The 15211-nt window shown below is 44.0% G+C and overlaps 1 protein-coding gene across 1 annotated transcript in view; it reads right to left on the bottom strand.

Moving 5' to 3' along the window:
• Polr3b (RNA polymerase III subunit B) overlaps positions 1 to 15211 on the bottom strand; it is a 97674-nt gene that overhangs the window by 50305 nt on the left and 32158 nt on the right. Inside the window, exons 13-16 of the mRNA XM_052164780.1 lie at positions 7061 to 7222; positions 3900 to 4100; positions 2661 to 2823; positions 322 to 475 (exon numbers count right to left, since the gene is read on the bottom strand). Coding sequence (XP_052020740.1) covers positions 322 to 475; positions 2661 to 2823; positions 3900 to 4100; positions 7061 to 7222 — 680 coding nt within the window. The remainder of the gene's footprint in view (positions 1 to 321; positions 476 to 2660; positions 2824 to 3899; positions 4101 to 7060; positions 7223 to 15211) is intronic.

Here is a 15211-nt window from a genome sequence, read left to right as displayed (position 1 = left end):
AAGAAAAAGAAAATGAAGACAACTCAGATGATGGTCTCACACTCGTAGCATACCCAGTACCAGACAGCAACTGCATCCATTCCCAGCACAGCCACTGTCACTTGTCATGGTCTCTGCCTCTCCTGGCAGACTGAACTCTCTGAGAACAGAAGATATCTCCCATTGGTTTTCGAACCTCCCATTTTTCTCTAAATTGTGGGATAACTGAATTAAATTTATCTTCACAATAAAAAAGAGCCTAAAGCAAGCTTGAAAACTAGAGACAAGGCCATTTTTTCCAAAGTGCACGTAAAGAGTGTCCAGGTCTCTGCAGCAACACACCTGCACAGGCGCCCGCCATCAGAGGAAATGTAAACACAGCGATCCGTAAGGTTTGTGGAGATGGAAACGAATTCATTGATATATCCTGCTCTTCGCATCAGCCGGAATGTGCTGACGAGCTTTTTATGGTCTCGGATGACACCTAGGATGTTACCTAACAGAGAGAGGAAATAGGTGAGTCAGATGCAGAAAACAATCCGCCTTAAGTTATCTATCCAATAATAACACTGAGAAGAGAGCAGTCATTCAAAAAAAGTTATTAATACCAGAACTCATCCATGGGCTCTAGGAAGCAGCACAAGAATATCCTCAAAGGTAGTCTGAGGGCTTTAAAGCCTTTGGCCATTACACTGGACACTGACTGAGGAGTTCATCAAGGGTTCCCTTGACTGTCCTCAGCCGTCGGCATGGTGACGGGGACATGAGCCTCACACCAGAACAGTCAGGTGTGAAGCCTGGCCTATTAATTCTATAGGTGCTGTATAGAGGGAGAGTGCTGAGACCTCTGCCTCGGACCTGCCGTAAAACCAAGATGCCAGGTTTTACCTTCCAAGGTTACCACCGGGATTCAGAGAGGGACAGGACGGCATGCAGACTATGAGCCAGTCCCCCGTCAATCCCTTGGGGAACACTGAGGAGGCAGAGAGCCGACTGCTTTGCTGAGGTCCTGACCCTTCCTCTCCAGTCTTTATTCTAGAGAGGGATAGAACTCTCTGAAGAGGGAAAGGGATGGCCGGAGATGAACACATCGGACAGGACACAGCTACCAAGTTAAAAGGAGAAGGGAGAGCACACTGCCGCCAGCCTCTGGGGGTTCTGAAGAGAGCAGAGTACACATGAAGGAAGAAACAGACACGAACCCAAGTAGAGCATCTCCTTTGCCATAGCTGCTGAGCTGTCAGTGACTGAAAGGCTCGACAGTATGAAGTGAGTTCATCTGATCGTTTCTGCAGAACTGTGTGCATATTTAACTAGCCACTAACAACTACACAGCGCTTGTCTGACTATGGACATTTTCTGCAAATAGACAGAAAGCAGCAAATGGACCTTGGTGGTGGTCTGTGTCCTCAGAGACTTGGCGTGGTGGTTTGAATACGTTTGGACCATGGGGTGGTGGGGTGGTCGTGTTGGGGGAAGTGTGTTACTGTGAGGTGGAGCTTTGAGATCTTAACTTTATGTGTGCTCAAGTCTGGGCAGTGTGACAGAGCCTCCTCCTAGCTGCCTGCAGAAGACAGTTTCCTCTTGGCTGTCTTCAGATCAAGGACCAGAGTTCTCAGCTCCTACAGCATCATGTCTGCCTGGACCCTGCCAAGCCTCCAGCAATGAGAATGGACTGAGCTCTGAAACTGTAAGCCAGCCCAGATTACTGTTTTCCTTTATTAGAGTTGCTGTGTTCAGGTTGTCTCTTCAAAGCATTGAAACCAATAAAACGAGGATACTTGTGTACCACAGCCAAAAGACAAGCTGTTTCTGTTATCACTTTTCCTCCTTTACACCAAGGTCTGCTGGAGATAGCTTCCTGGTCAGGGATGCAACCTTGTATCTACTCTCCCTCTCAGCCCTGAGACCCCTTCTGGCTTGGACCCTTGGAAGCTCTCTGCAGTTGACAACTACCCATAAAGAAAAATTACTTTCTCCAGGGGAGCCTCTCTGGGTATACTAACCACTTTAAGGGTGGCCCCCATGCCTGGCAGCAGATATCAAGATAAAAAGAACTCAGTGGTATTTTTTTCTTACCATACTCGTCTTTTGCTTTTAATGGGTTTTGATGGTGTGTGTGTGTGCATGTGCACACACACACATACATATACACATATACGCCTGTGTACTGTTTCTTCTGTTCCTTCTTTGTTTTTGCATTATTCTAGTTTGGGCTTTTGTTTCGTTTTGTTTTGCCTATTTTGTTTTCTAAACAGATAAAAAAGAAGTCACAGACTTGTAAGGCAAGAAGATGGAGGGACCTTGGAGGAGACAAGGAAGGGGAGGGAACCCATAACCAGAATATTTTGAATAAAAAGTATTTATTTTCAATAAAAACAAATAAAAATTAAATCAAGGTCTATCTAGGGCCAGAATTAAAGTACGTTTATGCTTTACATAAAAAAAAAAAAGATTTGGACTGCGGTTCTCAGTCTTCCTAATGCTGCAACCCTTTAATGCAGACCCTCATGTTATGGTGACTCCCAACTATAAAATGAGTTTTGTTGTCACTTCATAACTGTAATTTTGCTACTGTTATAAACTGTAATGTGAGTATCTGACATGCAGGATGGCTGATATATGACCCACAGGTTGAGAAACACTGGCTTAGGATGAACACATCTCTGTAGCATACTTACCATTCAGGAAGACAAGAAACACATTTGGGTAAGAGAGCTCTTCTCCACATAATAAATTCACATCTTCTACTCCCAAGTTCCCAGCTAACTTAATAATGGGTCCGTCTTCCATGTCAGTTGTAATATGTGTCATGAGGGCCAAGTTCTTAACCAAACCACAGGCCTACAAAAACCGACAGTCACTTCTAAGAATAAACAGTAGGCTATGACATATAGCTTACATCTGAAAATGTTCACCACCTTGTTGTTGGCAACATGAGAGTGTAGCCTTGAAAGGGACACGTGAAATTCTCTCTCTCTCTCTCTCTCTCTCTCTCTCTCTCTCTCTCTCTCTCTCTCTCACACACACACACACACACACACACACACACACACACACACAAACAAAACCTCAAACAAACCTCACCTTTAAAATGTATATACTCTTTAACCTGAGGAATTTATCCTCAAACAACAAGAAAGGACACTGTCCTGGCTAGTTCATTGTCAACGCAAGCTAGAGTTATCTGAGAACCACAGTTGAAAAAAAATGCCTCCATAGCACCGGCTTGTCGGCAGGTCTGTGGTAGATTTCTTAATTACTAATCCATGTGGGAGGGCCCCACCCACCGAGGCTGCTGACCCTGGGATGTGTGAGAAAGCAGGCCTGGAGGAGCAAGGCAGGAAGCAGCATTCCTCCATGGCGGCTGCTTCAAGTCCTACTTTCAGGTTCCCACCCTGACTTCCCAGGGATGGAGTGAGACCTGGAAGTGTAAGCTAAATAAGCTTTTTCTTCCTAAGCTGCTTAGAGTCATGGCATTTACCACAGCAACAGAAACCCTCTGACTGGTGCGTCTGGAGGGTTACGGCAGCATTTGGACTTTGGGGTGGGAAGCTATTGACTGCTCAGATTTGCTGTTCTGTGGAGGCGTGGAAGGCAAGGATGCTGAGATCAGTGGAGATAATGGAGGCCTGGTTTATGAGGTTTCAGAGGAAGTCCGAGAGCCCCTTAAAGACTCTATCAAGGGTGTTTGCTATGTTGAATTAAAGGCCAATAAAGTGAAACCTTTGCTTTGCTGACAGCACTGACATGGAACCAAAGCCGGTTGGCTTCCAAACAACGCTGTAGCCTTGACAGGCTGGATCAGTATTTCCTCACAAATAAGCAGTTCATAAAAAGAAAGAAAGGAACCCCAGACCTCCACCCCAACAGGTATGACCTCATACCTGTGAGCCCACAGAGAGGCTCATGGTACTCACCTCTCCTTCAGGTGTGTCGGAGGGACAGAGCATTCCCCATTGAGACGGCTGCAGAGAGCGAGGGCCGCTCACTTTTCTTGTCTTTTCAAACTGGGAAGAGATTCTTGTCATCATGCCGAGTGCGGAGATGTACGACAGGCGAGACAGCACCTGGGTCACGCCCTGCCGGTCCATCTTAAATCTCTTCAGAGACCAATTTCCCTGTAGAGATGAAATACATCAAATACACCTTTCTATAAACTGGGGAGTTTGTCACAGCAACGGCATGCTAATGCACATACGGCCATAATCTAACTACAGAAATCAAAATGATACGACTAAAGTTAAAACTCAGCCAGATGACTTGCTGGGGGTTTTAAGGCACAGAATGAAGACACACCGTGGCAAGCGACAAGCACCAAATGCTCATCCCAGAAGAGTTATCTTCTTGGGGACGCAGGGTCCATGGCCCATGCTAGCTCAGCCAGACACTGAGGTTCCCACATTCTTCAGGCAAAACCAGACTAAAACTCAAAAGGGAATCCCACATTAGATTGCTATTTAGGTGCCTTCCAAAGATATGTTAAGAAAAATATAAACACAGAGAAAATGGCTCTGATATAAATTAGAGATAATCATCTGTACTTTCTTAATGTAGGCCCAAGGAATAAAACTGCATGTTTTAAACTCTCCTGGCTTTTTTGTTTATTCTTTTTTCCAATGTTGGGGATCAAACCCAGGGCTTGCAAATGCTAAGGAGGCACTCCACCCTGAGTTACATCTCAGCCTTAAAACTATACTTTATTCATATGTTGTCAAATCAAGAAACAACTCTGTCGTCATATCAATATTAAGTTAGATTTATGTTGTTAGTGTAAGGATAAATAACAGTGAACTCTATGACTCTGAATGCTAACATAAAATATTAATAAAATGGACTTCGTGAGTAAACTTTGAATGTTAATTTCCTATATACTGAACATATCAGATTACATTGACTGTAGTTTTTTGGTTATATTAATTGAACACATTAAATAATATTCCCCCAAAATATGAACACATATCAGTGTGAAATAACTACAGAAAATAGTATATATTGAAAAAGCAAAGAAAAAAAACCTCTTGACCCAATTATCCTCCTTACTTCATGGAGGAAATCTGTGTCTGCTGGGTGCGTCCTTGGCAAGAACCGGGTGAAAGTTGTGACTATTTTCTTGGAACACATACGGAGGGCAAATAACACAAACTTTTCAATTCAATGTCAAGAGAGCACTTATGGATACTAGCTTTAGTATCCTCAAAGCAGGAAAACTGGTGTGATTTTTAATTTTTGTGAGATCCAATAAAGGTTTAATATTAGAAAATAGCATCGGCACATGTCCCTCATGAGTCAAAGTTTGACTTTGTTCAACTCAGAATCTATTTATTAGCAACCTTTGATTTTTTGACAGTGTGGTAAAGTGGTAAATTCCAGGCATAAAACGCCAAACCTTAAAGCCAAGAGCAAGCAAGCAGGCTTCTCAGGGACTGATGACTGACTGCTGCAGGCTCCTTTTATCCTGGGGATGAGGCCTACGCCCAGAGGGTAAGAGAAAGTCAGGTAAACACTAGGCCCAGAGCTAACATAAGGCAGCCTGCTGCAGAACAGAACAAATTCTCTCAGCTTCATCCCTACCAGAAGGTAGCAAAGGAACAAACCAGAGGACGAGACAGAGCCTGAAACTGCTCCACCCTGAAGCTCATTTACTGAGGGTGTTCTTTTGGGTGTACACTCCTGGGTCCCTTCAGATCAGGATGTGCCTGCCACAGGCCTAATGCTTTCAAATACACATCAGGGTCACACTGACAGAACAGTGCCGTGTTCTCGAGGCCCGAAGAACACAGTCGGGAGGAACCAAAGGCAAGCTGCATGCTCAACCCGCAGGCTCTTCCACCCCGAGGGCCTGGGCCACAGGAGGCTGACAGGTCAAGCACACAGAGAGGGGTGCGCCTAACTCTGTTGCCTACACAGACCCATTAACTTCTGGAGCTGAGCACTGAGGGAAGGTCACACTATTGTTTCATGGTTATGGGAGTCAATGTTCAGGGCTACATTGTTCTTTGTTGGGGCAAGATCCCATCCATAAAGCTGTGTGTCTGGTATATCAAACAGGAGGCGGACTTGATCAGATAGACCTATAACTGCTATACGTTTTAACAGGGAACAGATACCTATTCAATAACCTTTTGGGAACAGCCGGGCAGACCCCGAAGAGCAGCTGCAGGGAACCAGGTTCAGTGCCAAGATGGTATAAATGCTATTCTGAAAGAAGAGGCCTATGGCTTTGGACAAAAGCAGCCAACTAAGAAATCTGTCTGAAACACATCAATTTCATGATGGGAGAAAATGGAGAAGCCACGAGCGGAGTGACTGCTAATAGTTAAACCAAGAGACTGCTCCTGTCCTGTAAGGGAACTTTTCATATTGCCACACAGCAGGACCTATAATTTAGCAGGGAAGTTGTATGGTAGACCTTCCTAATCCCTGGGGAGCTGATCCAAGGCCCCAGGGTATGTAATCCTATGCTGTTTTTCTACACACCCATGATAGTTTGTGAATTAAGCACAGTAGGAACTTAATGGTTAATAAATATAAGAAAACCATAGGTAGCCGGGTGGTGGTGGCACAGACCTTTAATCCCAGCACTTGGGAGGCAGAGGAGGAGATTTCAGAGTTTGAGGCCGGCCTGGTCTTCAGAGTGAGTTCTAGGCCAGCCAAGGCTACACAGAGAAACCCTGTCTTGGAAAAAAACAAAACAAAACAAAACAAAAAAACAAACAAAAAAAAAACAAAAAAGAAAGAAAGAAAGAAAACCATAGGTAAAATAGGAAAACACTACAAGTAATAATAGCAAAAATTAAAGGAAAAGAGTAAAGAATAGAAGTTACTTAAACTTACGTTACTTTTGAAATTTCACTTAGTGTTTTCAGACAGTAGTAGTCTTGAAAGAAGACTACTGACTGCATTCCTACTGAGAACCCTTAACCTTTACACTAATTTCATAGACTCTTCCATCTTCTCATGTGCCTTGGATGTAAATGTATCGTTTATGATCTCTCCCTCTGTCACATGGTTCCCAGAGCCTTTTCCTTTTCTAGTCCACTTACTGAAGTCACCCACGCAAGGCAGGCTGGAGACTCACCGTGGAGATGGCATTGACCATGCCATTGGTGATCTGGTCTTGGCGCATGTGTTTCACGACGTCAAACTGGGCTGCTCTTTGTTTAGGAATCACTTGGTCTGCAATCTTCTTCATTTCTGAATTAAACTTTTTAAATAAATCTTCAAAAAGAAGAGATAAGAGCTAGAGGAAAAATACACAATGATTAATCAAGAACTTTTTTTTTTTTTAAAAAAAAAGACAAATTTTAAAACTGAAAAAACAATATATTTTTGTAAAAATTCAATTTAATGCATATGTACAAAGTTTTGAGGCATCTGTGTCAAACACTGCAGGAATGCTGAGTGAGAGCAGACGTGATGCTCACCGACAAATGGCCGACTTCTAATTTACAGAGGGAGGCACTGAGACTACAGATCTGGGAGCACTGACAACAGGATGCTGGCTGAGCCTCTCCTTACTACTGGTAGGAAGCAGACTGCACAGCTCTGCTCTCCAGCACCGTCCTCCAGGAGTCAGGCCAGCCTGGTCTACGGAGTGAGTTCCAGAACAGCCAGGGCTATACAGAGAAACCCTGTCTCAGAAACAAAAATGAAGTGTGTGTGTTGGGGGCGGGGGGGATGATCAGTTTTTTACTGAAATCTACATTTAGCTGTAGACAGTACCACTGTTACCAGCTATAAATTCTAACCTATACAAGTAATATTTAGATAAGTTGAGATATCCTTATATGAGTACATTAGCAACCAATGAAAATGAACAAAAAACCAAAAAAATTAGTACAACATGGCAAGACCTGAAAAACAAAACACACAAGGAAAGAAATCGTACACAAAGTCTTGTCTGTATTTCCTCTTAAATGAGGCTCCAACTCCAGAACCTCCACTGTCTGAAGGCACAGGCAGGGAGTACAAGAACAGGGGACTGTGAAAGACACGGCCCAAACCCTACAGACACTTTAAGGCCAACGGGGATTATCTTGGGAGTTTAGAATTCTTCAGTCTTTAACACTCACAAGTTTTATTTCTTTCCCCAGTGGACTGCTCATAAAACAGTAAGAGAACCCATGAGAAAAGCATCTTTGTTGGAACAAAGGCGACTGAACTCTCTAGCCCCCTGCATGCTCTTGTATGTGGAGTACTATGCAAGCAGCTGGGGAAGAGACAGGAAACCTCCTGCCTAGAATGTCCAGGAGGCAAGAGCAACCTGCAGTCAGAGAAGGGCAGAGCCAAGGGGAGGAGGGACCCTCCTTTGCTATCCTCAAGCCTTGTACCTTGAAACAAGGAACAGCAGGCTAACCCTGGAGGAAGACCAGCAATGTTCTGGTCACTAATGTCAAGGAAAAGGTGTGATGACAGAGGGATGAGGGGGATCCCAAACCCAGCTTCCTTAGGGGAGGAGCAGGGAACCTGCTCAGGCCAAGGATCACTGCACAGCTACACAGTAGGGGCCTAGCCATCGGGAAGGGTTACAAACCTGGGAAGAAGGAAGAATAGCTATCTCCATATTCCTACTCAGCCTAGCAGTCGAGGAGGCATGCAGTTCAAAGGGGCAAAGAGGGGCTATCAATAATGGGAAGGAAGCCATAAAGCTCTCTTCACTTGAGGACAACACATCATGGACGGAGGCGATCACAGGGACTCTACAAGAAACTACATTACGAGAAGATGTGAACTTAGCAAGCTGGCAAGATCCAAATCCAAGAAACAGAAAGCAAGTGTATTTTAAATATTGCCAAAAGAAATGATTGGACCTCTCAATAGGAGAAATGTCCCCAGTCACCAAGTAAATGACTATTTAGAAGTTAGTTCTCCCTATGCTGTCCTACAGACTCAAATGCAGTCTCGGTAAAAAGCTGTCAGTCACTTATCTGATTACTTGTATGTTAAGAAAAATGGAGACAGCAATGTCAAACTTAAGTAAAAAATAGAAACTAACATACATTTCCCTGTCTCTGCAACAAACTGGAGAACTAAATTATTCTTCTACAAACTCCTCTTTTTAGAAAAGCATTTTAGAGGCCACATGTGTTGGCATACATGTTTAATCCTAGCACTGGGGAGGAAGGGGCAGGCAGATCTCTGAGAGTTCTTTGCCAAATTGGACTATAGTGAGAATGTTTTCTTTCTTTCTTTTTTTTTTTTTTAATAATCTTTGCTAGCATTTTTTTCTTACCTTTCACACTTAAATTATGTCTCAATGGAATCAGAGAAATGATGAAAAATGTATTGTTTTTAAAATTCTAGGTAATGAATATATTAGAATAAGAATATTGGATACATAACTTTCCACAGCATAAAGAAAAGAGTGAAAAATGGAAGTGATCCTCATCAACCGAGAGAGCCATCAGGAGAAAAGCTGGTCCATTTTAGTACAGAAGAACCAGGACTCCAGCACCTGAACCCGGCATCAGTCTGGACAGCATACAAGGAAGACGCTTCCAGACATCCTTACAGGACGCAGACCATCACCCATCAAGTAGCCCGGCCAGAAAACGAAATATCCAAGAGCATCTATGTAGTCTCTACAAACCCCAGTTATGCATGTTCATACAAGACACATGGCATGTCAAGAGCATCTATGTAGTCTCTACCATCCCCCAGTTAGGCATGTTCATACATGGGAAAACATCACCAGGAAGTTGGGTGTTGTGGCACTTTTGCACTCCCAGCACCTGGGAAAAAAAGAGGCAGGAGGCTAGCTCACCTAGGACACACAGTGAGTTCAACGCCAGTCTGGTCACAATGAGATCCTGCTGTGTCCCACAAACCACACCAAACAGGTCTAAGCAAGTAGCTCAGTGGCTTAGTGTTTGGATTCTCTCCCCACTACAATGAAGACATAGGAAGAATAAGTAAGGGCTAATTTTAAGTGTCAATTCTCTCAAAGCATTTCTGGAAGAGACTGGCACTGAATCAGTAAACTGAATGAAGAAGGTTGACCTTCATCCGTATTTCATGTGGGTAGGCATTATCTAACATGGAGGGCAGGAATAGAACAGAAAGGCACATTTCCTCTCCTCTGTGTTCCCATTCCTGTGCTACATGCAGGGCTCTGGTTCCCCAGCGTTGGCTCCTGGATTTGCAGCAATGGGCCCTAGGTTCTCAGGCCTTTGGCTTTAGGCTTTGATATGTAGCACTGGTTTGGCTGTGTTCAGTTCATTGGATATGAGACAGACTACACAGTGACTTCTCTGGTTTTCCAGCTTGAATACCGAATATCATAGAATTTCAGTGTCTTTGTAACTACATCAGCTATTGCTATGATGAATTACTTAATCAGCGATTGCTATGATTAATTATTTACTCAATTAATTATTTCCTCCCTCCCCCTTACTGGTTCTATTTCTCTTCAGAGCTAGTATCCAAACCTAGAATGTAGGAAATTCCTTAGAACAAAATATTCACTTTTTTGAAACACACACACATATACACACACATACACACACACACACACACACAGTTGATCAAAAGGAATCTAATATACAAATCAACCAACTGCAACGTGTGAGACATAATAAATAACTTACGGATCCTAATGATAGTAAGAAATTACTCTTTCAAAAGCCTAGGTCTGAAAATGATACTTTAAAAAACCAGTTCTAAGCCGGGTGGTGGTGGCGCACGCCTGTAATCCCAGCACTTGAGAGGCAGAGGCAGGTGGGTTTCTGAGTTCGAGGCCAGCCTGGTCTACAGAGTGAGTTCCAGGACAGCCAGGGCTATACAGAGAAACCCTGTCTCGAAAAAACCAAATCCAAAAAACAAAAACCAAAACAAAACAAAACTTCTCAAAGATACTTAGAAATAAATCTTTTGAAAATCTTATTTTACCTTATATGCAAGCACACATGACCAGGGGAGGCCAGCAGAGACACGGACCCTTGACACCTGGAGTTACAGGTGGTCCTGAGATGCTGGAAACCAAACTCTGATCCTCTGGAAGGACAGCAAACGCCCTTCGCTGCCAAGTCCTCTCTCTACCTTCAGAAATAAAAGGGTTTGTTGTGGTAGTGGTTTTGTTGTGTTTTAAAGAGGGTATAAGAGTTCCCTAAAGAAAATTAGAAATCTTTAATGGAAGGAGGAAGCCTAAATAAGATTTATGAATAAAAGGACTAATATTTTAAGTTTACTAGCTTTCTCAAAATTTTGTCTAATGAAAAATCCAGAGAAAATTTTGAAAAATAAAAGTTAGCAGAGTAGTTCTAACATTTATAAGAAAAATCCAAGACCATAAAATAGTCCATGCCTTGTGGAAAAGTGAAAGATGCACAGGACAACATAGTAAAGGCCTAGAACACAGCCTGAGACACTCACTGCACACATCACAACACACAGCCTGAGACACTCACTGCACACATCACAACACACAGCCTGAGACACTCACTGCACACATCACAACACACAGCCTGAGACAGCCACTGCACACATCACAACACACAGCCTGAGACACTCACTGCACACATCACAACACACAGCCTGAGACACTCACTGCACACATCACAACACATAGCCTGAGACACTCACTGCACACATCACAACACACAGCCTGAGACAGCCACTGCACACATCACAACACACAGCCTGAGACACTCACTGCACACATCACAACACACAGCCTGAGACAGCCACTGCACACATCACAACACACAGCCTGAGATAGCCACTGCACACATTTACAACACGTGACAAATGGGTCCTGAGCACATCATCTCCATCTTCATGATGGTTGGTATGTGCTTGGCCCATAACAGAGAGGCACTTTTAGAAGGTGTGGCCTTGTTGGAGTAGGTGTGTCACTGTGGGTGTGGGCTTTAAAACTCTCATCCTAGCTGCCTGGAAGTCAGTACTCTGCTAGCAGCTCCAGATGAAGATGTAGAGCTCTCAGCTCCTCCTGCACCATGGCTGCCTGGATGCTATCATGCACCTGTCTCGATGACAATGGACTGAACCTCTGACCCTGTAAGCCAGCCCCAATTAAATGTTGTCCTTACAAGACTTGTCATGGTCATGGTGTTCGTTCACAGCAGTAAAACCCTAACTAAGACAATCCTCCTCCTCCTCCTGCTCCTCCTCCATCTCTTCCTCCTCTCTTCTTTTTGAAGCAGGGTGTCACACACCTGGCTGGCTTCAAATCTTGCTCTATATGTAGTATCTATGACTTGAACTCTAAAAAAGTTTATTCTCTTTTTATTTTGTCTGCATGTTTGTCTATGTACTACATGAGTATCCGGTACCCATCGAAGCCAGAAGAATGTGTTAGAAACCCTGGGACTGGATTTATAGACAGTTGTGGGTCCCGTCATGGGATCTGGGGATCAAATCTCGGTTCTCTGGACGAGCAGGTAATGCTCTTAACCTCTGAACCACCTCTCCAGCCCCTGACATTGGATTTCTGACTTTGTCTCTACCTCTCAAGATCATAGGCAATGCACCACCACACTGTGTTTATGTGGTCCCGGGGACGGGGACTGAACCTAGGACTACGGGTATGATAGGCAGACAGTCTACCAGCTAAGATAAATTCCCAGCCCTGAAATGGAGTTCTTTTCACCATACAAAATTGTGTGAAGAATAAATGCCAAAGATGTGTATTTTACAAACAAAAGCCACAAATTACTAAAAAGCAGAGTGAGCAAGGCTGACCACAATTTTGTACGTGCCAAAAGATATCAGGAAGCTAAAATAAAAAAAAAAAATACATGCAGGCTTCACTAGGGGAAGGCAGGCAGATCTCTGAGTTCTAAGTTTGAGTCCTGCCTGGTCTACAGAGTGAGTTTCAGGACAGCTAAGGCTACACAGAGAAACCCTGTCTCAAAAATCAAACAAAAAAACAAGAGCATCAACAAGGAGCAACTCCAAATTGTAGAAAGACGGTTTGCCCAACCTCTGGGTAGCCCCTCAACTATAAAAACTGTATGTGGCATAGGGCATGTACCCCTAGCACCTGAATATGGACAGGGCTTGTGACCATTTTGATACAGTGTGTCTCGTACATCTAGATCTTAAGTCATAGAGGTTCGGTCTTGCCCCTGAGAACATGGACTCTTAGAGTGTGGAGCCACCAGAAAGTCACAGCCTTGAGAGGTGACATCCCCCCTGGGTCTCACCCTTCAGCCTACCGTCTAGTCATCGACTAGATGATCAGTGGCTGTCCTGCACCAGCAGCACACGGCACGGGCATAAAGCCCAGTTCCTCCTGAATGCCCGACGCACAACCAAACTGCCAGGTCCAAGAAAACCAAGCCGCTGCTTAGGGCGAGCAACCGAGAACCAAAATGTCGGACTTGGAAGTTCACAGAGAGAAAAGGCTAAGTAGCTATTAGGTATTCCAGAAAAGGGAGCTGGCATACTTGTTCAATAATAAATACGGTAGATATTACAAACTCCAATCTCCATTCACAATTATATTCACACTTCCCACGGAAGCTTTCCTTTCATTAACAGAAGAAAAAAAAAGCTCACCATATCTGTTTGTGACTTAAGTAAATTAGCAAAACATTTCGATGGCTCACTTGAAAGAGGCATTCTGAGATTCACTAAAAACATTGAAGCGGAAGTTTCTCCGAATCCCACCCCGACTGCACGTCTGAGTGTTTATAATGGGCAGGCAGACTGGTGGCTCTGAATGAAGAATTACTCAAAACAACCAAGTCTCCCTAAACTGCAAGACTTTCCTGAGTTGGACCATTTTTAAATGCCATCCCGCTTGAGTTGGACACATCCATCTACTTTTCTCCTAAAGCCAAGCATGCAGATCAGGAAGCCAGGGGTCCTGGACTCGCATTTACAAAAGTGTTCTAAAAGAAAACTTCCTCCCCGAGCGCTAATCCTTTCTTACAGTCAGGCCCAGCAGCTCCCCTCATGGGAAGAAAGAACGTGGGAGTGGAAGCAGGTGCAGGGGTGAGGGGCTAGAGAAGCGGCTCCAGCCACTTCCTGTGGGCAGCGCAACGGAACCTGCATAAGCATCCTGAACAGAATCAAGGGCCCTTCACCAGACCACAGGGCCCAGCGCTCCTTTTAATTAGACCCTCACACTCAGCTGCTTTTGTCTCAAATTATGAAAAAGTGTTTTGGGATCCCAGCTGAATCTTTTGTGGCCTCCTGATTCAAACACAAGAAAATGTCCCCAGTGCTAAACACTAATGAATAGGAACCTACAGTCGACAAAACTGTTACAGGAATACATTTCTCCTCCCCTGAAGTTTCAACTCGAGAGAAATAATGCTGTCCAGTTACCAGAGCAAGGAGAGGCTGTGAGGCTAAGCCGTACAATGAACCACAATATCTGGGTCGGAAGTAAAATGAGCACAAGGGTAAGGAGCTGAGCTAACAGTCAACACTTCTTCCTGCGGCTGTGAGGCCTTTCCTCCTGCTGAAGACAAACACACCATTGAGAAAATCATATTTAAGGGAAAACTGCTGACAGCTCGTCAATTGATTTTCAATGAAAATGCTAAAAAAAATTAATAAAGAAGTTAAGCCGTTGAAATACAGTTTCACCAATTAGCTTAATGTCAGAGAATTCTAATTAGGCGCCTTGAGATTGCTATTTAGTGTTTAAGCCTTCAGAGTGCCAAATTCTCCTTTTCACACAAACTGGTTGCAAAATTAAAGACATTAGGCAGCCTTAATTACATTATCAGAACAGCTGGGATTAGGCAATCTCTGAAGTCAGGACGGCATTCTTTTGTCCCTGGATGGAAATCCCTGGCTTCCCAGGGTGCTGGATTTTGGTGCTATTCCATATCTCTCCCATACAAAGCAAGCTGCATTAGAAACAAAAAATTCACAGACAAAGAACAGAGTAATGCACAGCAAATAATGAACACATTACTGAGAAAGAAAAGGTAGGCGCAAAGATTAAGCCTGAGATCAGTAGGTTTTGCTAACACCTACTGGCAGCCGGCCTGGCAACCCTCTGGTGACAGTCAGCCAGAGGGAAGCGCTCACTGGGCCGGCGGAGACAACTCTGTTATCTAGAACTGAAGCCCACCGCCCAGCCTCATCCCACTCATCCCACGGGTGGGTGGGGCCAGCAGCTATTGTCTTTACACACTCTTGCCAACACAATACCTTCTCTGTGCTTACACTGTTCACTAAGCTATGTTTTCTTGCTCGTGGGAGGCCTCTTCTTCATTCTAATTTCTTAAGCGACAGGACATCTTCTCCAGCC

The sequence above is a fragment of the Apodemus sylvaticus genome, chromosome 20 (genome assembly GCF_947179515.1).
Source record: "Apodemus sylvaticus chromosome 20, mApoSyl1.1, whole genome shotgun sequence".
Lineage (NCBI taxonomy): Eukaryota > Metazoa > Chordata > Mammalia > Rodentia > Muridae > Apodemus > Apodemus sylvaticus.
This window is presented reverse-complemented; position numbering and strand designations above follow the sequence as displayed.